The following is a 27,384-nucleotide window of genomic DNA, read 5'->3' on the forward strand; positions in this document are numbered from 1 at the left end:
TTTTACCTGAAGCAGGAGAAATTCAAGATGCTGACCCTTGCGCAGGTTCTTCAAGCGTTGCAGCAAGGAGACTGGATGGTGTCGCTCGACTTGCAGGACGCGTACTTTCATGTCCCAATCCTGAAGTCGCACAGAAGTATCTCTGTTTTACGGTTGGGTCGCAACACTACCAGTTTGTGGTCCTCCAGTTTGGTCTTACTTTCGCACCTCGGGTCTTCACGAAGGTGATGGCAGTGGTGGCTGCTCTTCTCAGGAGGTCGGGGATTCCAGTTTTCCCCTACCTGGACGACTGGCTTCTGAAGGCAGAGTCCCCAGAGATGGTGCAGCGTCATCTGCAGGTAACATCTCAGCTGTTATTCGACTTGGGTTTTTCGATCAATGTGCCCAAATCTCACCTCGTGCCCTCTCAACGCAACCTGTTCATAGGGGCGGTACTGGACACTACTGTGTGTCGGGCATTCCCTCCACCTCAAAGGATTCTCGACATTCAGGAGATGGTCCCTTTATTCCACAATAGAGCGGTTGTTCCAGTTCTGAAGGTCCTTCGCCTGCTCGGTCTGTTCGCTTCCTGCATTCTGTTGGTCAACCATGCACGCTGGCACATGAGGGCGCTCCAGTGGTGCCTCCGCAAGCATTGGTATCAGCACAACGGGGATCTCGGGGAGTCGATCAGGATCTCCAGAGAAGCTGCAGCGGATCTGTCTTGGTGGAGCGTGGAGGGCAATCTGTCTCAAGGGAAGCCCTTCTATCTTCCTCCATCGGTGGCCACAGTGATAACGGATGCATCCACCTTAGGGTGGGGTGCGCATCTGGGGGACCTGGAGATCAAAGGTCTTTGGTCTCCAGAGGAAAGGTTGCTTCACATCAACCTTCTGGAGTTGCGGGCAATTCGTTTGGCGCTCAAGGCCTTCCTCCCTTCCCTTCGCGGTCAGTCGATTCAAGTCCTGACAGACAACACGACCGCGATGTGGTATGTCAACAAGCAGGGAGGAGTGGGGTCTCTTTGTCTTTGCAGAGAGGCTTTACTTCTATGGTCCTGGGCTCAGGACCATTAGATTTGTCTGATGGCAAATCATCTGGCCGGGGTGCTGAACGTGCGTGCGGACAGTCTCAGTCGGCAGTTCTCCGCCGACCACGAGTGGAGGCTCCATCCGGAGGTAGTTCGTCACGTCTTTCGGACGTGGGGAACTCCTCGGGTGGATCTGTTTGCCACTTTCGAGAACGCGCACTGCCCGTCATTCTGCAGTCTCCAGTATCCGGTGCAGGGGGCGTTGGGGGACGCGTTTCAGTTGAGTTGGGGCTCGCAACTCCTTTACGCGTTTCCTCCCATACCCTTGATTCCTCGAGTTCTGAGGAAGATTCGCCAAGACCGGGCCCAAGTCATATTGGTCGCCCCGGACTGGCCAAGAAGAGTGTGGTACACAGATCTTCTCCACCTCTCCTCGTGCCCTCCGCTCCGTCTCCCTCTGAGGGCAGACCTCCTCTCGCAGTCGGAGGGGCAGGTTCTACACCCCCACCTCCAGAGCTTGCACCTTCATGCCTGGAGATTGAACGGGGCAACCTGAGTTCCTTCTCTCTCCCACCTGATGTGGTGGACGTTATTCTATCGGCCAGGCGACACTCCACCAAGTCCATTTACTCCTACAGGTGGTCTAAGTTTGTAAAATGGTGTGGAGAGAGGTCCATTGACCCTTTAAAGGCTCATCTTTCTAATGTGCTCCAGTTTGCTCTTTCCTTGGCTCAGCAGGGCTTTGCTGTGGCTACGGTCAAGGGCTACCTTTCGGCCTTATCGGAATTTCTGTGCCTCCCAGATCAACCTTCACTATTTAAATCTCCGGTTGTTCTGAGGTTCATCAAGGGCCTTACAAACATGTTTCCTCCTACTCCATTTGTAATGCCTCAGTGGGACCTTAATCTTGTTTTAACCTTTCTAATGGGGTCCCCATTTGAGCCTCTACATAGCTGTCCTTTGAGGCTGTTGTCCTTTAAGGTGTTTTTTCTTGTGGCCATAACCTCGGCAAGGAGGGTAAGTGAGCTTCAAGCTCTTAGTTCCAAACCTCCTTTTCTTACCTTACATGCTGAAAGGATGGTTCTCAGGACCAGGGCTGCTTTCCTGCCTAAAGTTGTCACTCCGTTTCATTTGGGGCAGTCCATTACTCTCCCTGTTTTTTACCCACCTCCTCATCCTTCCAAAGAGGAGGAAAGACTCCCATCGCCTGGATCCAAAGAGGGCTGTGAGTTTTTATTTGGACAGAACCAAGGACTTTCGCCTTGATGACCAGCTCTTTATTGGATACGTTGGTCGTTCTAAGGGTAAAGCGGTGCACAAGCGCACGCTGTCGAGATGGATAATGCTGGCTATCAAGATCTGCTACGCCCTGGCTGGTAAGACCCCTCCTGAGGGCATTAGGGCTCATTCAACTAGAGCTAAGTCATCTACGTCTGCTTTGGCCCGGGGTGTTCCTGTGGCAGACATTTGTAAAGCCGCGACTTGGGCCTCCCTCCATACTTTCGCAAAGCATTATTGCTTGGACTCTGAGATGAGGAGGGAGGGCCACTTTGCGCGCTCTGTCTTGCAATACTTTCTGGTATAGGAAGGTGGACATCCTCCTCCGGGAGTGGGGACTGCTGTGGGAATCTATTCACAAGGTGAGGAATCCACTGGCAGATGTATCCATCAGAAGAACAAGTTACTTACCTTCGGTAACGCTTTTTCTGGTGGATACAGTATCTGCCTGTGGATTCCTCACTGGCCCACCCGCCTCCCCGTTGTCCACCTTCATATACCGTGAAAAAGGTCTTGTAGATATGTGTTTTTGCTGTATGGTACAGTTGTAGGAAATGCTTGTTTTTCTTTGCATTCCTTTCCTTTGCATATTATATATATATATATGTTATGGTTTATTGTATACTGTGTATACTTAGAGTCTATCGTTAGTCCACCTGTTCGCCTCGAAGGCACGGGGAAAAAATGGGTGGAACTGACGTCAACACGCCGACATGGGCTTCTTATGGCTCCGGTGACGTCGAACGGAGTCGCGAGCGGAGCCGATGCATTATGACGTCGCCCACGTCGACGTGGAGTGCTGGGGAAGAAAAGTTCCGTGGAATGCTGGCGCAGGGGATATTCACAAGGTGAGGAATCCACAGGCAGATACTGTATCCACCAGAAAAAGCGTTACCGAAGGTAAGTAACTTGTTCATCACTAACTAATGTCTCTTACAGATATATTGTTACACAAGTAAGTAAATTGTGCGATACAGCAGGTGCAGTCCTGTTTGACTGAGGTATACTGATAAAGCTGGCACAGTCTAGTTTGAATCAGGTGTACTGATATGGCTGGCACATACTTGATTGACTCAGGTGTAGTGATTTGCTTGTCAAAGCCCTGATTGAATCAAGTGCACTGAAAAAGCTGGCGCACTCCTGATTTATTCAGATATACTGATACAGCTGTCACAGTCCAGAATGGATCTAGCATGCCGAGATGGCTGGCACAGTGCTGGTGTATTAAGGCTTCAAATGTGACTGGCACAATCCTGTTTGACTCCACTGGACTGATAAGCCTAACTCAGCATACTTATAGTGTTGATGCAGTCCGGATTGAATCAGGCGTACTGATATTGCAAGCACAATCCTGATTGACTCAGATTTACTGATAAAGCTGACACTGTCTAGATTGACCGATCCAATAGCACAGCCGTGATTGAGTCATGTGCAGTGAAACGGCTGGTTCAGTTCTGATGCAGTAATACAGCCAGCTCAGTTCAGATTGACTCCAATGGTTGATATGATGGACACAGTCCTGATTGACACAGATGCAGTGATACAGCCAGCTCAGTGCTGACTGACTCAGGTTTACTGATGCAACTGGCACAGTCTTGATTGGCTCATGTGTAATTATTCTGAGGGCACAGTACTGATTAATTCAGGTGGACTGATATGTCTTAAATAGTACTGATTAACTCAGGCGTACTGATACAACAAGCACAGTGTTGATTGACAATGGAATACTGATGCGATGGGCACAGTCTGATTGACTCAGGCATACTGATACAGCAAGCACAGTGTTGATTGACAATGGAATACTGATGCGATGGGCACAGTCTGATTGACTCAAGTGTACTGATATGGCGGCACAGTCCTGATTGACTCAGGTGCAGTGAAACACCTTGCTCAGGTCTGATTGACTCTGGTGTACTGATACGACTTTACGATCCTGCTCTGACTCGGGTGCAGTGATACAATTGGCACAGCTCTGATTGACTCCATGGGCTAATATGACAAGCACAGTCCTGCTTTCACTCAGATGCACTGATTTGATTGACATGGGCCTGGAGTCACCAAGGATAGAATACTGAACCATAGAAGATCTTCACTGATCATGATGGTTGTAATTTGTTATATCACTTTTATATACATTTCTCTTGCTGTGATCAGAGTTTCTAAGCAATAGAAATTCTAGACACCATAAATCGTTTTAGGGTACTTTCCAATTTCCAGATAAATCCTAGGCCTTAAAGTTTAATTTTATGTGCCTGATTATAACTGCTCCCTCTTTCGAATGAATAAATGAAGCCCTTTCAGTTTTGGCACTTTTTGTTCTGAAAGAAGAGGAAAAGGAGGAGCATTCATAAACAATCTTTTTAGTGGAGTTGACCTAGTTGGTGATGTGTACCAGTAATATTTATAGCTACTCAGTAGCAGCACAGTAGTTTGGCTTTGGTATAACAAAATAGAAAGTCTATGTTGTGTCTGATTTTGTTGTGGTGACGTGCTGAATGTGCCATTGAAAAACCTGAAATAAATCCTAACCTAAGTTGAAATGCTGCTCACGTGTGTCCTACTGTGTTCTTCTTCCTTCCCTCTCCAAGGTGACTTCATACGCCCAGTGTACGAAGACCTGACCGATTTCAAAGCTCTGAAGATCTATATGGAGAACCAACTGAATGATCTCAACAGCAGACCTGGGGTGGTTCCAATGAATCTGGTCCTTTTCCGCGACGCCATTGAACACAGTGAGCGGCCTAGTTTTAGTCTATGTTTCTTCAGCAACATGGTTTTATGCTTACAGTGCACTGGTGTTAAATGTCAATGTCTGTGCGGAATCTCTGGCATCCTGGAGGTCAACAGCTGGGTGTAGTGATTCGTAATAGCATGAATATCTTCCATTGCTCAAATCTGAATGTCTTTGGTATTTCCTGCTAAGAAACCCACACAATCTAAACTTATGTTTTGATGCATATGTTTTCTTCCAGGAGATTAATCTCCTTTGATGTATTTAGATACCTGGTAGAATCTGTTATACCTTCAGTAATCACAGGGGTTAATTCAGTGCCTAGGCATTTCCGCTCCTGCATTGAGAGTACTTCATACCCAGGACAGCAGAGACAAAACCTAGAATCCATGTGTGTCAGTTGCTTTTCTATTTCTTATTGCCATTTTCATACATTTCCATTTTTTTTCAAGGTATTGTCAGCCCCTAAGACAGGTTAAAAGCCCTCTCCTAAATGTAAGAACAACATATTGTTAGTCAGTACTTAATGCAACTTGAGGCACACTTTAGGCAGGGCGATATCATCATCTTTTTGAATTACTACTGGCCAGATGTTCCTGCACCTAAATTATCCATGTGTGGATGCGCTGGGCCTCATGTACCTGTCAGATTTTAACTTAGAACTTCTGTTCACTTCACAATTAACAATAAAAGTCACTACTTTGCTTTATACTTTTTTGTCCCGATTACAAGTCAGATTGAGTGGTATCTTGGTGGTAAATATCACTGTTCCTGCTCGCAACTGGTCTGGTGCTCCCACACCTGAATTTTACTGTTGCAGGAATGTCAGACCCAATTCTACCGGCCAGAAATATATGACTGGTAAAATTGAAAGAGGGAAGCAAGCATAGCCAAGCCCCAGCCATCTACCCTTCCTGGCCCCCTCCTATGATACAATGGAAGCATACAGTGCTCCCTCTGCTGCCCCACAGCCTTCCTTATCAACACCTCCCCCATTATCTACATTGGCCCCTCTACCTCCATTAACGTTCTATTCAGAGCATGGCCCACATAAATGGGTGCATTAATCCACATGAAAGTAGAGTTTTCATGCTTAATTGTACCAGTAAAATCTGGGTCTGCATGGTTATTCCCCATTTTATGGGAGTCAACTTGTAATTGAACACTACTCACAGGATGTTGCTGCTTTTGGTACCAGTTTTTATAGCTACAGAGTTTCCACCTCTTTAGTGCAGTGCAACATGTAAATTAGCCAACAAAAAACAAACGACAGACCAAGGTCCAGCTCAACCAATCCACATGTACAGTCAATTGAGGGGTGGTGCAAAAACACTTCCTGCACCCGTCGTCCAGAGGTGCAAATCACAGCCAAAGTTTTTCAAGAGAAAGTGGAAGGTGCACACATAGCGAAGTCAGACACTTAAGCAGTAATTCCCAAAAATATTTCCTTTATTCAATCAGTCTGTAAAACTGGCACACAGCCAACGCATTTCGTTCCCAGTAGTGCCACAAGGGAACTTCATCAGGGCTCTTGGATATCCAACTATTCCGGATATCATGCAGTTCCAGTTCAACATGCCCTAGAGAATACATGCCAGGATCATTTGACAAATAAGCGGTGCTTTGAACTATGCCCATTACTATTAAGGACTCTTTGAGACACCTCTACTACAATATATACATTATTTGTTTGTGCTAGACCTTTATTTTACACACCTTGCCCCAGGCGGATTTTGCCCTTTGAGCCGTTATTTCCTCAAACAAATGTGTTATTCATTACGGAATAGATGGATATCCAAGAGCCCTGATGAAGTTCCCTTTTGGCACTACTGGGAACAAAACATGTTGGCTGTGTGCCAGTTTTAAAGACTGATTGAATAAAGGAAATATTTTTGGAATTACTGCTTACGTGTCTGACTTCGCTACGAGTGCACCTTCCACTTTCTCTTGAAAAACTTTGGCAGTGCAACATGTAATCTGGCCCTTATTTTGTTGCCTGTTTTTATAGCAGTATTTTTCGGACTGTGCTGTATTTTGTAAGACACAAACCTTCCCTGTTTTTGATCGCCATATCAACATTGTCTCATGTGCTCCAAATGTTTGCACAATTTCCTATTGATGCCCATGACACAAAAGTATCCTAAATACCGCTGTATTTCCACAAGTGTTTCTGGTCATTCCTGAGTCAGAATTAATTTGATGCATTCTGTCTGACTTTACCTCTGTCCTCCTCTCTCCAGTAACTCGCATCGTCCGAGTCATTGGCCAGCTCCGGGGAAACATGCTCTTGATTGGCATCGGCGGCAGTGGGCGGCAAAGCTTGGCTCGCTTGTCATCCTGGATCTGTGTCTACAATGTTTTTCAGATTGAAGTGACAAAGTCCTACCGCAAGCAGGAATTCCGAGAAGGTGAGTCATCTAAGAACCACTGGAAAGTGCATTAAACAATTGATCGTGGTGTAGTGTAATACATTTATACAGATTGACTGTAGTTTCATTGGAATATTTATGTTTTAACCTTAGACTGGCACATGTTGGATCTCAAACACCTTATGATGTGTCACCTGAGAACCACTGGGTAGCTCATTGAGCAATTGATGGTGGCGTAGTGAAACATTTTCACACAGATTGACTTTGAAGTATTTGAGATATATATGTAATAGCATGGGACTGGCACTTGCTGCATTGCATGCACCTTATTACAGGAATTACCAATGAAAACTCGGTAACACATTAAAGAATTGATGGTGGTGCAGTGAGACACATTCATACAATTGACTGCGGTCTCATTGAGATATATATAGACTAACCTTATATTGGCACATGTTGGACTGCATACCCCTCACATGGGAAGCACTGGACAGTGCACTGAACAATAGATGGTCATGCAGTGAAACACATTCACTCAGAATGTGGTGTCATTGATACATGTATGTAAAAGAATTGAAGTGGCACTTGCTGCATCATATGTGCCCTATGACATGAGTCAGCTTTTAACCATATGTGCCCTACGACATGAGTCAGCTCTGAACCACTGTGTGCATATGAGAAACACAGCCCTTTGAGTAATAGCTGGTCTTGCACTGAAGCACATTCACACAGATTATTGACAGCATTGTGATTGAGATAAGTATGAAATAGCATTGAACAGGCACTTGTTGCATTGCATGCACCTTATGACATGAGTCACATGAACACCACTGGGAAATACATTGAACAATATATTGTCGCGAGGTGAAACGTTCACACAGCTTAACTGTGGTGTCATTGGAAGATATATGTTGTAGTATATGTAATAGCACTGATCATGCACTTACTGCATCACATGCACCTCATGATGTGAATCACATAAGAACTACTGGCCACATTGAAAAACAGATAATTGTGCACTGTTGGACCTTACGTACTTGGGGTGTTTCCCCCCCAACTTTTGCCTTTCAGCCTCCTATTTTGCTGACTTTGTTTTTGCTGGCTTTAGGGTTCTGCACACTTTACTACTGCCAACCAGCGCTAAAGTGCTTGTGCTTTCTCCTTTAAACATGGTAAAATTGGCTTACACCCAATTGGCCTATTTCACTTACTTTAAAGACCCTAGTAAAGTGGTACTTCATATACCCAGGGCCTGTAAATTAAATGCTACTAATGGGTCTGCAGCACTGATTGTTCCATCCACTTAAGTAGCCCTTTAAACATGTCTCATGCCTGCCATTGCAGCCTGTGTTTGCAGTTTTAAACTGCCATTTCAGCTTAGGAACATAAACATTTTTGCCAGGTGCAAACCTTTGTTTTAATACACATAAGTCACCCCTAGTGTAGGCCCTGAACAGCCCAGAGGGCAAGGTGCAGTCTATTTAAAAAGTTGAACATGTACTGTTAAGTTTATCTGAAAGGGCCTATTAGCGTGGTCAGTGGGAGTGGGTGGGTTCCAGAGGGCGGAGGGCCACCAGGTGTTGTCCCAGGCAGAGTTGCAGGATCCGAGAATGAGGAGCTCGGTCTTCTCTGAGTTGAGCTTCAGGCAGCTGTTTTTCATCCAGGCTGCCACGTTCTTCATTCCTTCCTGGAAGCAAAGTCTGGTGTCTTCGGGATCCTTCGTGAGTGAGAGGATGAGCTGGGTGTCGTCGGCGTAGGATACAATGCTGAGCCCATGCTGTCTGACGATGGTGGCGAGGGGGGCCATGTAGACATTGAAGAGCGTGGGGCTGAGGGAAGACCCTTGGGGTACTCCGCAGTTGATATCGGTGGGTTCGGAGAGGAAGGGCGGGAGTCTGATCCTCTGGGTTCTGCCGGACAGAAAGGATCGGATCCAGTCGAGGGTGGTTCCTTGTATCCCTGGGTCGTGAAGCCTGGCTGCAAGGGTGCAATGAGAGACTGTATCGAAGGCTGCGAAGCGGTCCAGTAGGATGAAGGCCGCGGTGTGTCCCTGGTCGAGTAGCATGCGGCTGTCGTCCGTGGCTGCGAGGAGGGTGGTCTCGGTGCTGTGGTTGCTGCGGAATCCAGACTGGGAGGCGTCGAGGATGGAGTTCTCTTCGATGAAGGTGGTCAGCTGGACGTTCACGAGTCGGTCGGTGACTTTCACCGCGAGCGGGAGGAGAGAGATGGGCCAGTAGTTTTTCAGGTCCGTTGGGTCTGCCGTGGGTTTCTTAAGGAGGGGTTTAACCTCTGCCTGTTTCCAGTCGTCTGGGAAGATGCCGGACGTGAGGGAGGCGTTGGTGGTCCGTACCAGTTCGGGTGCGATGGCGGCAGCGGCCAGTCGAATATGTGCGGGGGCAGGGGTCTGTGGGGGCCCCTTCAGCATGCAAACAAATGAAATGTACTTGCTCTGTTAAGGAAATACCTCCTGACAGAAAGCACAAGTTGAAATTGCAGTGTAATCTCATTTATAGGTTCCTCATAACTCCACAATCATGAAAAAACTCGTATATTTGTCATATGTTGAGCTCTGTTGGAAATATTCCTTACAGGCTAAGAGTTTCAAAATTTACTCTGTACTTTTTGCACGTGTGTGTCCGAATTTTGGACTTATCTCACATGTAGGCACCAAAAGATGCCATAAAAGCAAGCACATTTTAATCGGAATGGTGTTAAATGTAACCGATAAATAAACAGAGACATAGAGAAATCACAATTGTTGGAGGCCGTATGGCCGTGACATGCATTAGTACTATAACATACACGTGAAGACATTGACACAAACATTTACTTGTGTTCCATTGTTGGCTTACCCTGGTGATAAATAAATTGTACTTATCAGTGGGCGCAGGGGGAGGCCCTGTAGATAAACACTGGAGTGCAGGTATTTATCACAAAGAGGAAAAGAGAAAGAACTGTTTAGAAAGCATGAAGTGGGCATCTATTACTTGTGGCAACCACGGATCCGTTTCTACCTCAGTCTCGCCACAGAATAATTATCTTCAACAGAACTTGGGGTACTCAACAAAGGTTTGGGATTTGTCTCTACGACACAGATGGACAAATTCAAAATGAGATTGGAGCTGAAGTAATTTTTTTATAAGATTTGCATTAAAGCATTCTTTGGTGTGTTCCCACACACAGAAACCAAGGAAGGCCACACAAACTTGAGGAAAAAATCAGGCTTCCAACCTCCACCCTCATAGACCCCCCCAGCCTCCCACCCGGCAGTACTAGCCTTTGAAGAAGCTGTCATAAAAGAAGTTGAAGAATTTCAAACAAAAAGGAATACCTTCCAAAACCTTACCAGACAGGAAAGAGAAACTCTAGATTCACTCTGCAAAAAAGATCTCCTTGTAATAAAACCATCAGATAAAGGTGGCGCTATAGTCATTCAAAGCAAGAACGATTAAAGGGAAGCCTGCCTCACCCTTCTACAGGACAGGAGGAATTACACTAGTCTTAAAACAGATCCCACCCCCAGCCTGAGCAATACCATCATACAACTCATACAACCGAGAACCCTACGGGAAAACCTACCTGTAGGCAAATTCTTGTGGATTAGGAGAAACTGTACGGAGCAACATTAGTCTCTCGAACAGACTCAGAGAAAAAGCTTACCCAGAGAAAGTCATAAATAAGACGCAAAAATAGAGTCCATTAAGTTCCAAGGGTTGCAATTTCAACTTGTGCTTTCTGTCAGCAGATATTTCCTTAACACATCAAGTACATTTATTTTGTGTGCATGCTGAAGCTGACATTTAGCACATTACGCAGTCACCTGTATAGTTTACAGGGTTGCATCACTAGGGTATTGTTTTTTTCTAGTATCGCCCTGAAGAATACAGGCCATTGGAGTAGGGACATCAGGCAAAAAGTGAGGGTAACCATGCTAGAAGGATCCTACCTTCCTACATATCTGTAGTAGGATTAGACAAATATTTGCTGCATCGCTTGCACCTGGTGACTTGAGTCACCAGAAACCCCTTGGGTAAGTCATTAACCAATAAATGGTCAGCAGCGAAACACATTCCCACAGGTCCTTGGGGGTGGGGGGCCTTGGGTGATATATGTAGTAGCATTAGATTAATACTTGCTGCTTCGCATACACCTGGTGGCGTGAGTCACCTGAAACCCACTGGGTAAGGCAGTGAATAATAAATAGTCAGCAGCGAAACACATTCTGACAGGTTCTTGGCGGTAGTGTCCTTGGGAGATTTATGTAGTAGCATTGGACCTACACTTGTTGGCTCTCAAGCGCTTTTTTCAAGTTGTTTTAATAAATGTATGAACCGGGTGTATGTATCGTTCTATCTTCTTGACAGCAAACTGGGATTTAACCTCATAATGTAGAATATATATTATTAGAGGGAAGTCAGTTAGCAACGGAGCTACCGTTCCTTGCGTGCCCTGAATATAAGAGAAATGCAAAAGAAACAAATGATGGATGGAATGCTGAACAATGCAACAGTTCACTCGAACTGCCAAGCCAGGTCCTCCCTGGACCAGAAACCTGGCTTGGCAGTTCGGTCTGGACTGTTCCCATGAGGCTCAGGGTCAAGACTGATTTGCATATGGCTGGGTCCAAACTGGGATGGCATTATGAGCAAAAGAACAATGGATTAAACCCAGATCCTTGTGCTTGGGGGTGAATGTTTGCATTATTCGGCATTCCGTTCATTATTTGTACCTTTTGCTGAACATAAGAGATGTGAAGAATGAAAGCATATGCCATCAGGGCCGGCGCCAAGCACGGGCAGCTTGTGCAGCTGCCCAGGGCCTTCCATTCAGCCCACCAGCATGGGGCCCCACAAAATTGCACCACACCATCGGTCCTCATGTACCCCTACTAATCCAATTGAAAGAAAGGTATCTAAAAGAGACTATTAGTAATAGAATCCTTACCTTAGAATTACCCCCTGGCATCAGACTGGATCCGGAGAATTTTTATTCAGCAGTACTCCTGTGCATCAGTAGGTGGCATCAGTCGACTCCGCAATCGTTGTTGGCGTCGTGATCACCAGAATGACGTCGCAGTATCTACCTAGTTTCCGCCCCTGCACGCTGACGTCAGTTCTTTCATTTTTCTCACCACCAGCGCAGATCTGGAGAGAGCTGTACCCTAGTCACTTTTTGAGTAAAACTTTTTGACTTTTGTCGGCATCTTTTTGAGTCGTTCGACTCCTGGTGCACAGAGGAATGTCCCATTGATGTACCGGCTTCAAACCTTGTGACTTCTGTCACAAATTGATGTCGGTCATGTGTGGTAAATATTTCGTTACCGGTACTATTTTTTATGCGGTAAAGTCTATTAAGAATAACTCAGTAAATATAAGAGGCAGAATCCGTGGTATTAGAGGTTTTAAAAGGCTTTATTCCTATACAAAGGAATACAATTCGAATTGTGGGCCTTCTATTCCATCACCACGAAAGTTCAGGAAGGAAGGGGCATATATTATTGACAGATAAGCAGTTTTATAGAAAATACATTACAGTGAAACAGATGCAAGAGGCGTAACAGCTGATAATACAGATAAACTGTGCATACGTAACTAATAGAGACGTATACATGGGTGTAACTAAAATACGTCATTACATATGATGTCACAAGTGGGTGGATCCATAAAAGAATCCTGCAATGTCAGCAGAAATATTTGGCAGAGATGCGCGCGCAGCCGCATGACGTGTGATTGACGTGCAACTAGAGGGTGAAGGGGACTTGACATTTAGCTCTACATGTGGAGACAGAAGTCTGGGGTTATGTCAACCTAATCCCAAATCATATCTAATATCCTATGTTTAAAGAACTGTGTTATCCAAAAGGAAAGGTCTCTAGGATAGAATCTATTCTATACTGACTGTTAGTGCGTGTACAAGCGTCTAAGTGTCTACATGGGATGCGAGGGGGTAGGAATATTCCATGGTAACGGAGCTATGAATTACTTGCATGAGGACAGCGAGGCCTGGCCCCTTTGCACGGTAGCTGAAGGAATGTTTACCTAAACTGCTAGACAGGAATCCATCGGATGAGGAGCGAAGTAGATAATCTTGAAGGTGAAATACAGTTTTTGGCAGGCAATATGCTGGATCAGGCACCGTTAGCCGCGCAGGGAGTAGGACAAAGTTCATGGATACAAATGCAGGCTCAGACTGGAGCTTTCAGAGGCAAAAGGCAGGAAAAGGCTTGATGACAGAATTCTGGGCCTACTCGCCTGAATCTGTAAAATGTGGAAAGTGAACCACATAAAGTCGGTGGCCTTTCATACTTAGGAATGGAATATCTGACCCATTCATGGCGGATCTGAAAGAGGACATGTTGACGGTGGACGCACATATATTTGCGTCTTCAAAACTGGAGTAGGAGGGAACATACATGTACTTATGGCATTCACATGGAGCCGTTGGGGTCTACGATAGGGGACATAACTGATCACAAAATTCATATTTCCTCATTCCCTCCTTGTCCCCTACGGACCCTCAGGCGATATCGATCTTCATCAATCCATCGATCTGTTCATATAGCATCATTTGTTCTTCTTTCTTCTTCCGGGATCTTGAACGAAAACTTGGATGTGGGATACACGATGTGGCACACAGACCACAAATCGCTGGCCCACATTGTAGACATAAACAGCAACTGAATAGTATGAGAAAGCCAATACCTAGGAAGGATAGGATTCTCCATCCCCAGGCTGACAACACGCCCCAGAACCAACCGGACCAAGTCCAGGTGCCTGGACTCTGGTGTATCTGGCTTATAATCTTATGAAGGCGGGTTATGGCTTTATATACTGACGGCGAATTTTCTGGTATGAAAATGCAGCAACTTGATCCGATGACCCTACAAGCTCCGCCCCTATCGGCCAGGATGACGTCAAGGACAAGACGATTTTGAAGCACAACAATCCGCATAGCAGACTGCTCTTCTGTTAAATTGCCTAAGGCGGAAATAGTTTCATTCACTACTGCTTCAAGGGTTCTGGTTAATCTACGTATCAGCTTACTATTAGTGACTGTACCTATATAGGGAAAGAATCCTTTATTGAAATCTGTGTATTTTTCCCATGCTGTTTCAGTGTAATCGACAATTGGGAGATCTCTCTGTTGTCTATTGTGTACTAAATGGGTATTTCTATGATAATCAGGAGGAGCTAGGAAAACAGGTGGCAGAAGGAATGCTATGTAACAGGTACCATCCCAATCTAGAGGTAGACATATATATGCGGTCTGGCCACATATGAAGTAGGAATGATGGGAAGCTCTAAATGTAGACTTGCCTTGATCACTGAATTTTATTACAGTGGTGCATTTACTATGGCCCATATGTATGGAACCATTCTTTCTTACACATAATTCCCCTTTTACTGGGAATACTGACATGGCGGGCAAGATTGGTGTAGCTTCAGATTCAACGTTCAGGATCATGAGGTTAAGTGTAAAATTACCTAATCCATATACTTCATTTTCTAGATCAGTTCCTGTTCTTTTGGGAAGTCCCTCCTTGTTAGGGTAGCAGACTTTAAGCAAAACTAGGTTCAGGTTTTCCCATACCCAGTTGTCTTGGTAAACTGCGGAATTTGAATCTAAGGAATTAATCAAACTAAACCATGCTCCACAGGAGCCATTGTGTGTGAACGGATATGGAAAGAGGGGCAAAACTCCCTTATAGTTCTGATAGGGAGGGAGTCGGCCACATATCCAACAATTTGTGGCATTGCTGGTCTGATGGGAATGATGTAACATACTAATGAATGTGTTGTTGCGCAGCGCAAATCTATAGGACAACTCATGCGGAGGTAATTCGCTAAAAGAATGTTCTGCAGTTACATTGTAAACATGCTTAAGAATAGGGTAATACATATGCAATAGTATGCTGAAAATAATGATCAGAAGACTTAGAAAAAACAAAATTAATAATGTTACTATGCAGTGACTACGAAGTGATTTACAATACGCATGCTTTTTCAGCTGCATCTGTTGATTTCTTTCTCTATTCCGGTCTAGAGGATACATGTCAGAGACAAATTCAACCGATTCACCTTGGAGAGGACTTAAACAATCAAATTGTCTGACTTGCTAGACCTCAATTTCAGTTTGTACAGTTCTGGTTTTGATTTCTCAACCAAGGGGAGCTTTGAGTCTGTCTGTGAGGGAATACAGGGTTGAGTATTCACACTGGCTGGTAGTCCATGAAATTTCTTGATATGACTCGAGTGCAACCACCCTTTGCGACCCTCAATCTTCACGGCAGTCCTTGTAGTCAGTAGAACCAACTTAGGCGACTTCCACCTAGGATCCAGTTGGGTCTTCCGGTCGAAATTCCTGACCAAAACCAGGTCACCAGGAACCACGTCATGGGGCTTCACCTCAGTATTATCGGGAAAAGCTGCGGCTACCTGTGAACGACAAGATTGTAGTGCAGACATCAAGGAAGCCAGGTAATCTGTCAGCATATTACAGTCAACATCAGTGATTTTGCGAGGTATAGGCGTCCCCCACATATTTGGTGGTCTACCGAAGATCACCTCGTACGGGGATAGCCCAGTTCGAGAATGTGCTACCATTCTCATGTAAAAGAGTGCAACTGGTAAGGCTACTATCCAATCGACACCTTTTTCCCTACATATTTTGGACAATCTAATTTTCAGAGTTTGATTATGACGTTCCACGAGACCTGCGGCCTCGGGATGCCGGACACAGTGGAATTTCCATTGGTAGCCTAACAAAAGGGAAACGTGTTTCATTAGTTCGGATGAGAACGGCTGGCCGTTATCTGAGTAGACAACACGTGGTAAACCGTACCGTGGGAAGAATTCTCGAACTAACTGTTTGGCAGTAGTCGGAGCAGTGTAATCTGAAACCGGGTATGCTTCTGTCCAACGGGAAAGAGCACAGACAACTACGAGAACATATTTGAATCCTCGACATCGTTCCATCTGGATATAATCCATCTGGAGGACTTCAAAAGCATGATCGGGAGGTTGAAATCCACCCTGCTCTACGGGGATGCTTTTACCTGGATTAAACTGACAACATATCATACAGGTACGAACTTTTTGTTTAGCTGCTGCTCGCAAGTGTTTGTTGAACCAAATGTGTTGAATGCTGTCTAGCATAGCTTTTTCTCCTAGGTGCGCTGGACTATGTATTGTGTTAATGATGACTTGAACCATAGAGTCGGGAAGAAACCATATAGATTTTTCCTTCGTCATCCATCCTTGATCCGTTTGGATCCCTCCTAATTCAGTCCATTTCTTTATTTCTTCTGGTGTAGCATGTGTCTGTATGTCAATTACATCAAGGGCGGGATCCTTAACTGTCATGCAATGTGTTAGTGTCTGAACTATTGTCTTTGTCATGTCAGTTGTGAGAGTCTGATTCTGAGCAGTCTGTTTAGCTGTTCGGTCAGCTAGGTCATTACCCTGAGAAATGATATCGGTAACTTTTGTATGGGCTTTGCATTTCATAATCGATATTGCAGTAGGTAGATGAATCGCGTCTAATAGGGCTTGAATGAGGGGTCCGTGTTGGATGTGGGCACCGTGAGAAGTTAAATAACCTCTCTCTCGCCACAGTACGCCGAAGTCATGGACGACTCCGAATGCATAACGTGAATCTGTGTATATATTGACTTTCTTATTTGTGGCTTGAATACAGGCTTGTGTCAGAGCGATGAGCTCTGCTGCTTGAGCTGACAAAGTGTTAATACGATTTGTTTCAATGACTTCAGTGTCTGTTGTGACTGCGTAAGCGGCCACTAACTCTCCTGTACTTGTTCTCATACATGACCCATCTACATACAATGTCAAGTCTGGATCTGACAAAGGGATATCTGTCAAGTCTTGTCTGGGTTTCGTCGTGATAGTAATGACTTCGACACAATCATGTGCCAATGGATCTGTTCCGCCCACTGGTAACAGTGTGGCAGGATTTAACGTATTGCAACGTCTGATTTCTATGTGTGGCTGAAATAATGTCAGTTCGTAACCAGTGAGTCTCGCTATGGTCAAGTGTTGTGTTTGTGTGCGGTTCAGGAGAACCTCTACTGCGTGTGGTACTTGTACTGTCAGTTGGTGTCCTAACACTATGGCATCGCTTTGTCTGATTGCTAAAGCTGTTGCTGCCACCGATTTCAGGCACGCAGGAAGAGCCTGAGCTACTGGATCTAATGTACTAGAGAAATAAGCACATGGTTTGTGTGATCCTGCTTGTTCCTGAGTGAGTACTGACAAGGCAGTACCTTCGCGTTCTGTAACAAAGAGTGTAAACTGTTTGCTGTAACATGGTGTTGCTAAAACAGGTGCTTGGCATAAAGCTTTCTTTAAGCTTTCAAAGGCGTGTGTATGTTCTGGAGTCCAAGGGAGGACAGTCGATGTGGCTGCCTCCTGTGTTGTCAACTGGATGAGTGGTTTTGCTAGAAATGCATATTGAGGGATCCACTGCCTACAGTATGAAGTGAGGCCTATAAAAGCCCGCACCTCCTTTTGTGTCTTGGGTGGTGGCATGTTAGCGATTAACTGGATGCGGTCGGGTGTAAGCTGCCTTCCCTCCTTGGACAGCGAGTGCCCAAGGTAAACAACTCGCTGGACACAGAATTGCAGCTTAGAAGGGGACACCTTGTGCCCCTTGTCGGCCAGGAATTTCAGAACCGTCAGTGACGCTATTTCACATTCAGGTTCGCTTCGGGCGGTGATCAGTAGATCATCGACATATTGAAGCAAGGCAGTGTTAACTGGCATGTGGATACTGTCAAGTTCTCGTTTCAGTGCTTGGCTATAGATGCTGGGGCTTTCTGTAAATCCTTGAGGTGCGCGTGTGAATTTAAAACTTCGTCCATTTAAACTGAACCCGAACAAGTATTGACTTTCCGGATCGATTGGGACGCTAAAGAAAGCATTTTTGAGGTCAATTACAGTGAAGAACGTTGCTTCTGAGTCAATAGCTGTTAGTAATGAAGAGATATCTGGGACCACAGGGTATTGTGGTACAATACATTTATTTAATTCGCGCAGATCAATAACTAATCGATATACTGGTGGTGCTTTTGGATCCGTTCTTTTAAGAATCGGAATTATCGGGGAATTACATACATTGGAGTCGGTTTCGACAACCACTCCTTGTGCAATGAGCTCGTCAATGATTTGCAGCAAAGCCACAACAGCATCGGGTGGTAACTTGTATTGTCGTATTCGTGGTAGTATTACTCCTGTTTTTAGTGTGACACGATATGGTGTAATATTCATGCAACCAACATCAGTGGGGCCTTGTGCCCATAAATGTGTAGGTAAATTCTGCAGTCGGTGATCCATGTCTCTGGACACGTAGTGACCTTTAAAGTCACGTAGAAATAGTCGTACTCCTTCCGGAGAACAACATATTATAGCTCCTAGAGCTTTCAATGTTTTTATACCTAACAAGTTTTCTGGACATGATTTAGTAAGCAATAAATCTGTAGTACGTGTCAACGGACCAATCGTAAGTGGAAGAGGTTGTGTTACGTCATTTATTATAGGTTTTCCTGAGAATCCAAGGGAAATATTCTGTGAGCCTGAGAGGGGTGCCCCTGGAACTTCACTGAGTCTTATAGTTGTTCTGCTTGCCCCTGTATCAAGTAAAAACTTTCTGTCTTCCCCTAATAGTTCACTATGTACTTAAGGTCCCTCTTGGTCTACAGGAACCTCTATAAGGGGTAAGCCAAATTCCCTCCCTAGGCTATTTCATGTGTATCGCTGATAATCGGGATAATCTGCTTGTGCATACTGATACATCTGTTGTGTTGTTGCTTGTGTTGCAGCAATAGGCTGCGTTTGTGGTGGTGCTACGGTCTGTTGTGGAGCTCCCTGTTGCGGAGCTAGTTGTTGCAGAGCTAACCTAGGTTGTGCATGCTGAGGGATTTGTTGTTGATTCTGATCCTGTCTAGGTGGACGTGGTCTCTCCTGAGTTCTACCTGTAGCAATATTATGTTTCAGGACTGGACAATCGTGTATATAATGACCTTGTTGTTTACAATAGTTGCATGTCCCTTTCGTAGGACCTGCGGAATTACCCTTTTGATGACTATCGGCTGGAACTGATTGAGCAACAAGCATTTTCATTTTTGTATCTTTCATACGTCTTTGTTCGTGTTCTTGTTCTTCTCTAATTCTATTATGATGATATTGTAACATTTGTAACATCTGTGATGGGGTATTACCTTGCCAGGTACTTTCGAATTTCAATACTCTATTCTTGACTTGTAGCAGAGAATTTTCAACTAATTTTGTCACAAACAGATGTGGATATGACTCACTACTGGCTTTTATACCACTATTTATACCAAAACATTTTTCAAATCGGGAATAGAAATCACTAGTGTCTTCATCTGGCTTTTGTTTACAGGCTGAGATTGCACCCCAGTCTTCCTTTTTCGTAGTTAATAAACGTGGCAGTACCTGCACTAGTAGTCCTGCTAGTGCTGTAGTCTTTTCCCCAAGTCCTGCTCCTGCAGCTCGGGCCCTTTCTTCGTTTTCTAATGCTGTCCAATCTATCTTTTGGTCTCCCACCTCCCATTCCTTTTCTCTGAGTTTCTCGTAAACACCGGCGGGTAATAGGACTTTTAATATTTTCATAATGTCGGGGTAGGTATACTCTCCCATGAGTAACATGTCTTTTATCTCGCGGTGGAAACCTGCTGGGTCCTTGTCATGGCTGGGTACTACTTTCTTCATTTCTAATAATTCCAGTTTAGTTATAGGCGTGTACACAAACACGCGTGTAAAGTTATTACCGTCACCTCTGATTGGGTGTACTTCGCGTAACGGGTTCTGTCTATCTATGTGATACATTTTTCTTCCTATGATGGGAACTGGAACGTGTTCTGGGCATACGAAATTTAAATATTGGTTTCGGGATTCTAGAATTTCTTTGATCAAATCAGTGCTTGACCCTCTCCATATGTTCGTGAGTAGTTCTGTCAATATGTCAGGTAAGGGTCCTGGATCGGAGTGTTGGCTTTTATATAATATAAGGAGGTGTTGAATCATGTATATACTAGCTAAACGCTGTTCGTATGGGTCAAGATTCAGAAACATGTGTGCAAGTACATCATCATTGTATTCGCCGGGACTGTCAGCCCATTGTACTGCTGACCTGGCTAATTCTTGTTCGTCCATGGAATCGAGCACATGGTACCCTCTTCGATCTCGGAGTAATTTATCAGCGGCTTGGAATAGATGTTCGGGGGACTTTGTATTTAACATAGGGTTTGGAAAATGTCTATTATATTCTGGACGTAGTGGACGTATCTGATCATTAAAGCCTCTAGTATTATTATGGGGTCTTCCTCTACCTACATAAGCTATTGTTTCTACTTGTTCTGATTCTTGCTCCTCCTCCTCTTCTGATTCTACTCTGTCTGTTTCTCGTCTTTCTTTATGTATTCGTTCTACTTCCTTGCGGATCTTTCGACACATGGCGATTATACACGCCTGTCTATCATGTTTCTCTTCTGATATGTTCTGACCCCATTTGACAAGTCTTTGCATGGTATCGTGATCTGCCCCGGGCCTGTCTTGATTCCTAATTACACAATTTATGAAAAAACGTAGTAGTTGTCTTTGGACATCCACTTTCTGGTATTCCATAGCTTCGTTAATACTTTCTGGACCTCGCCCTGTTTGGACAAAGCGATATATTTCGTCTAGGTGTTCACCCATTCCTGGTATTGTCATTAAATATAATGTAGCTCGTCTTATACGTAGTGATGATATGAGCAATTTATCCTGTCTACCTGGTACTGGGTCGTATCTACAATCCACAAGCTGTTCTTTAAACATGTCGGATGTCGCTAGTTGGGGTGTACGTTGGAGTGCTAAATCTCTAAGGGTTTGTTTGTTTCGCGGCGGGGTGGCAAACATGTCTGTCGTACCTCCTGTAGCACCCTCTGAGGCGCTAGGCACGAAAGGATTCATTGGACGTAGGATAGAGATTGTAGATGCGGGAAAAACTGCAGAAACGGACGGACCTGTGGGAACTTGTGTAGGAGTTTGTAGTTGCGGGGATACAGACGGATGCTCTTGGTGTTGAACACCATCGTCAAGCGGTATGTGTGGTATGGCATTAGCATACTCGGGAGCTACGTCATCTAAATAGGAGGAAAGGAAAACGTCCTTTGCTGTTTTGGGATGTGTTTTGGGATGTGCTTTTATCGGGAGCAATGGAGGAGTTAAGTCTTTTGGTATTTCCGGAATAGCCTTAGGTAACCCTTCGGCCAAAAGAGGATACATACCATTCATAAGAGTGTTTCTTTGTCTATCTACTTGTTCTGAGTTTACTCGGGTACCTTCCTCAAGTAATAGATTTTCTCGAGTTTTATTTGAATTCTCTCTACCTTTCTCTTCCTGTCTGTACGTCTGTATGATTCTTTACGCCATAATTCAATGGCATCTTTCTGTGACTGTCTGGCTTTCTTTTTCCATAATTCTTCTTCTACTCTCATGATGCAATCTGCATCCCAGGTCCCCGCTGCGGGCCATCTCTGACTCTCTGGTCATTCTTTGGTGTAGTCCACCCATAAATCAAGAAATAATATGGCATCTAGGCCATGCTTATGATACATAAAGTATCCTGGAGTGTCCCTAGGTGGGATGGGAACAGCTTCTTCGAGTACCCCTTTTCTAGTTTTGATCTGTCTTAATTTCGAAAAGAGCGGCATTTTTAGACCTTATTACTAGAACACACTTTATAAAACACAATAATGAACAGTCATTCACACCACAATGTATAGAACGTATTAAAACATTTAACATTTAACATTTTTTAACGAACGATGATAACTAATAGAAAACTAGTTACTGACATAATACTGACACTAGATAATACTTATTTATATGCAAGACATACTATATATACTGCTAAACAGTACAGATACACTGCTGAAACAGTGCAGACCGGATTTGTGTACCCAAACCCGTCTTGACCGGCACAGACTATGTGCACGTAAAATGCCTCCCCGGTAATGGTACTCACCGGGTAGCTCGGAACGGAAGGCCTCGGAACGGAATTGAAACTGGACCGGACTGGACTCGACTCGACTGGACTCGGAACTTCGGAACCTGGTGGGCCTCTGTATACCTCGGATCTTGCTCTCTCAGCTAGGCTCTGGTCGGGATACTTCGCACTTCTCACCGCCTCGTCTGGGTGTTGATCGCAGCCTCAGTTGCCCCCGCTTGGCCGGAGGGAGATACAGGAAATCCTGCAGGTACGCGTTTTTGTCCGTTCAGCTGTGGCAGGAGACCGGGCCTGCAACGCACCGCCGGCGCGTGAGATGAGAAAGTGTCCCTGTTCGGGCGCCAATTTATGTGGTAAATATTTCGTTACCGGTACTATTTTTTATGCGGTAAAGTCTATTAAGAATAACTCAGTAAATATAAGAGGCAGAATCCGTGGTATTAGAGGTTTTAAAAGGCTTTATTCCTATACAAAGGAATACAATTCGAATTGTGGGCCTTCTATTCCATCACCACGAAAGTTCAGGAAGGAAGGGGCATATTTTATTGACAGATAAGCAGTTTTATAGAAAATACATTACAGTGAAACAGATGCAAGAGGCGTAACAGCTGATAATACAGATAAACTGTGCATACGTAACTAATAGAGGCGTATACATGGGTGTAACTAAAATACGTCATTACATATGATGTCACAAGTGGGTGGATCCATAAAAGAATCCTGCAATGTCAGCAGAAATATTTGGCAGAGATGCGCGCGCAGCCGCATGACGTGTGATTGACGTGCAACTAGAGGGTGAAGGGGACTTGACATTTAGCTCTACATGTGGAGACAGAAGTCTGGGGTTATGTCAACCTAATCCCAAATCATATCTAATATCCTATGTTTAAAGAACTGTGTTATCCAAAAGGAAAGGTCTCTAGGATAGAATCTATTCTATACTGACTGTTAGTGCGTGTACAAGCGTCTAAGTGTCTACATGGGATGCGAGGGGGTAGGAATATTCCATGGTAACGGAGCTATGAATTACTTGCATGAGGACAGCGAGGCCTGGCCCCTTTGCACGGTAGCTGAAGGAATGTTTACCTAAACTGCTAGACAGGAATGCATCGGATGAGGAGCGAAGTAGATAATCTTGAAGGTGAAATACAGTTTTTGGCAGGCAATATGCTGGATCAGGCACCGTTAGCCGCGCAGGGAGTAGGACAAAGTTCATGGATACAAATGCAGGCTCAGACTGGAGCTTTCAGAGGCAGAAGGCAGGAAAAGGCTTGATGACAGAATTCTGGGCCTACTCGCCTGAATCTGTAAAATGTGGAAAGTGAACCACATAAAGTCGGTGGCCTTTCATACTTAGGAATGGAATATCTGACCCATTCATGGCGGATCTGAAAGAGGACATGTTGACGGTGGACGCACATATATTTGCGTCTTCAAAACTGGAGTAGGAGGGAACATACATGTACTTATGGCATGCACATGGAGCCGTTGGGGTCTACGATAGGGGACATAACTGATCACAAAATTCATATTTCCTCACATGAACCCACACCTCGTGTGCCTCTGGTGCCTCGAGTGCGACCACGACCCGAATGGCTGCTCCGACTGTGCAGCCATGAACCTGAAGTCTTTGCGGGAGGGGTTCTGAAAGCCTCTGGAGACCCGGCAGTCAGCTCCGCGCCGCTCGAGGTCCCGGTCGAGAGGGAGGTCGTGGAGTCATCATCATCATTCAAAGTCTTCCTCTTCGGGTTATTCGAAGCACAAGAAGAAGGCAAAGAAGCACCGTCCCTCTTCGCCTTCTCCCTGTCCATCGGCTGACACGACGCGGGAGGCGGAAAGTCGCCATCCTTCGGCTCTGCCCACGAAGCCTGCTGGGATGGCTCTGAGCTGCCCTTCCTTCCCGGGAGCTGGATCATCCCCTGCCCAGCTTCGTGCCTTTTACAAAGCCCCCCACTCCATCTTTGGGAAGGCTGACTCTGCTGGCTCGCCTTCAGGCCACACAGACTCAGCTGGGGGCTCCAGGCCTTCGATGCTGGTGGCTCTGGCCCGACGCTGCAGGACCCCACAGGTATCCAGGCCTGTATCCAGATCGGCGCTGGTTGACCTGACAACACCTCCCCTGGCACCGATTCCACTGATGACACCTCCGACGCCGGTTGAGTCCCCGGCTGACATCAACCCCGGCCTCCCCCTCTATCTGAACACGGAGCCGGACCGACGTTGACTGGTACTCTGGTACCACTGTTCTATCCTGGCATTCCTTTTCACCCTGAGTGGCAGCCAGAGGAGCGCAAGGAGGACTGGGAGGGTCTGTGGACCCTCTGGCAGACCAGCTAGGAAAGTGTAGAGGGGAGTTGGATGATGCCAGTGGTCTGGATACCTCCCCAGGCCTTGGTATGCTTTCTCCCCCTACCGTGGCCATGGAGGAGGGAGCCTCCTACACTGTGGTGATGCGTAGGGTGGCAGAGACCTTGGGCCTCGAGCTTCCTATGGTGGCAGTCCGGACTAACCTCCTGACTGAGGTGCTTCAGCCAGCAGTGCCCTCCTCTGAGCCCCTGCTGCCGTTCAATGAGGCCCTCACCGACATCCTTCTGGGCACTTGGTCCAAGCCCAGCACAGGGGCTCCTGTGGATAGGATGATTGCCCGACACCACTGCCCGGCCCTGGGTGATCACATTTTCCTTTCCCAACACCCTACCCCTGAGAGGTTGATGGTCCAAGCCTCAACCTCCAAAGGCGCGTTCCCTACTGCTCCCCCGGATAGGAAATCCAAGAATCTGGATCATCTCTGGAAGAAGATGTTTTCTTCTGCCAGCTTAGGACTGTGGTCGATGAACACTCTATGTCTCTTGGGCCGTTATGCACACATGGTGTGGGACATGGTGGCGCAAATACTGCCACAGTGCCCGGAGGAGGCTCGGGCCGTGCTCACCCAAGCTGTTGCTGAGGGTCGAGACACAGCAAAGTTCACCATCCGGTGTGGGCTGGATACCGCCGACTCGCTGGGTAGAACGGTTTCCGCGTGGGTAGCCCTAAGGCGCTATGCCTGGTTGAGGACCTCTGGCTTCTCTGGGGATGCCCAATCTACTCTTTTGGACAAGCCTTTTGACGGCCGTCCCTGTTTGGTGACAAGCCCCATGCAGTCTGCCTTTTGCCCTTTTTGTGGCTACAGACGGGGTGCCCCACCACGTTCCACCCAGGTCCACAGCGCTGTGGGTCCGGGGGCCAGCGGGCAAGCCTGTCCACCAATGCCCCATCTGTATCGGCCTCTAAGCATTCCTAGTCTGACCTTTCACGGCACCAGTTGCCAGTGGGTGGCAGGATTCGCCATCATCTCCCCAACTGGCACAACATCACGTCGGACAGGTGGGTTTTGCAGATAGTCCGAAGGGGCTACTCCCTCCCCTTCAAGGCTACCCCTCCCTCTATGCCACCAACACTCCATCGCAGGTCGAAGGATCACTTGGCACTTCTCCGTCAGGAAGTTACGTCTCTCTTGTCCAAGGGAGCCAGCGAGCAAGTTCCTGTGCCAAATGTAGGTCGTGGTTGTTATTCCCGCTACATCCTGGTGCCAAAGAAGGACTAAAGCTTGCGCCCTATCTTGGATCTCCGGGATATCAACCGCTTCCTCCGGAAGGAGAAATTCTAAATGTTGACATTGGCTTAGGTCTTGTCTGCCCTCGACCCTGGAGACTGGATGGTACTTATGGTTCACGGTAGGACACGAGCCTTTTCAGTTTACCGTTCTCCCCTTTGGCCTTACCAGCTCCCCTTGGGTGTACACGAAAGTGATGGCCGTAGTCGCAGCTCATCTGCGCAGATCAGGGGTTACAGTCTTCCCCTATCTCGATGACTGGCTGTTGAAGGCGAGTTCGCCCCAGGCTGTCGTTTCCCACCTCCAGACTACAGCGGACCTCCTTCACTCACTATCAATGTGCCGAAGTCACACCTGATTCCCTCTCAGAAGCTCCCTTTCATCGGATCAGTTCTTGATACAGCGCAGTTTCGGGCCTATCCTCCTGAAAAGCGAGTCTGGGATATTCGGGCTATGATATCGATGTTTCAGCCTCTATCCCGGGTTTCGGTGAGGATTCCTGCTGCTGTACTATGCCAGGTGGCATGTGCGAGCTCTGCAGTGAGACCTGAAGTTCCAGTGGGCGCAGCATCAGGGGAATCTTTCCGATGTCGTCCAGATCTCGGAGGGCATTGCACACTAATTGCAGTGGTGGCTAACGAACCACGATTGGGTCAACAGCAGAACCCTCTCCCTTCCCCAACCAGACTTCCCAGTGATGACAGATGCGTCACTTCTGCGATGGGGTGGCCACATGGGAGAGGCGGAGATCAGAGGTTTCTGGTCTCCGGCAGAGTCCAGGCTCTACATCAACCTGCTGGAGCTCTGGGCGATCCTTCTTGCACTAAAAGCATTCCTTCCTTCTGTCAAAGGAAGAGTAGTGCAGGTGTTTACCGACAACACCACCGCCATGTGGTACTGCAACAAACAGGGCGGGGTCATGGACCCTATGTCAAGAGGACATGGCTGGAACATCAGGGCATGTCCCTAGTGGTTCAACACCTGGCACGTTCTTTTTCTATCATTTTATCTGGATTGCACAAAACAATTCCGAGTGGATGGTCAACTCTTTGTTGGCTATGTGGGCGCCAAGAAAGGTCGGGCCGTGCAAAAATGAACCATCTCTCCATGGGTCGTTCTTTGCATTAAAATCTGTTACTCCGTGGTGATAAATGAGCCTCCAGTACAGTTGCGCACCCATTCCACCAGGGCGATGGCAGCCACTACTGCTCTCAGACGTGGTATCCCCCTCAGTGCCATCTGGATAGTCAAGTCCGGAGAGACAGCTTCTTTGGCCGTTCAGTTCTCCAGGACTTTCTGGTGTGAACTTAGTCCGCAGACTAACCTCCAGGGTTGGTAAGGAATCTATAACTAATAGTCTCTTTCAGATGAACAA

General features: G+C 46.2%; 1 protein-coding gene across 1 annotated transcript in view; it reads left to right on the top strand.

Moving 5' to 3' along the window:
* The window catches only part of DNAH2 (dynein axonemal heavy chain 2), a 2,945,517-nt gene that overhangs the window by 1,900,258 nt on the left and 1,017,875 nt on the right, over positions 1-27,384 (top strand). The window contains exons 55-56 of the mRNA XM_085638712.1: positions 4,876-5,019; positions 7,259-7,426. Of these exons, the coding sequence (XP_085494838.1) occupies positions 4,876-5,019; positions 7,259-7,426 (312 nt within the window). The remainder of the gene's footprint in view (positions 1-4,875; positions 5,020-7,258; positions 7,427-27,384) is intronic.

Source organism: Triturus cristatus, chromosome 12, assembly GCF_964204655.1.
Source record: "Triturus cristatus chromosome 12, aTriCri1.1, whole genome shotgun sequence".
NCBI classification, from domain to species: Eukaryota; Metazoa; Chordata; class Amphibia; order Caudata; family Salamandridae; genus Triturus; species Triturus cristatus.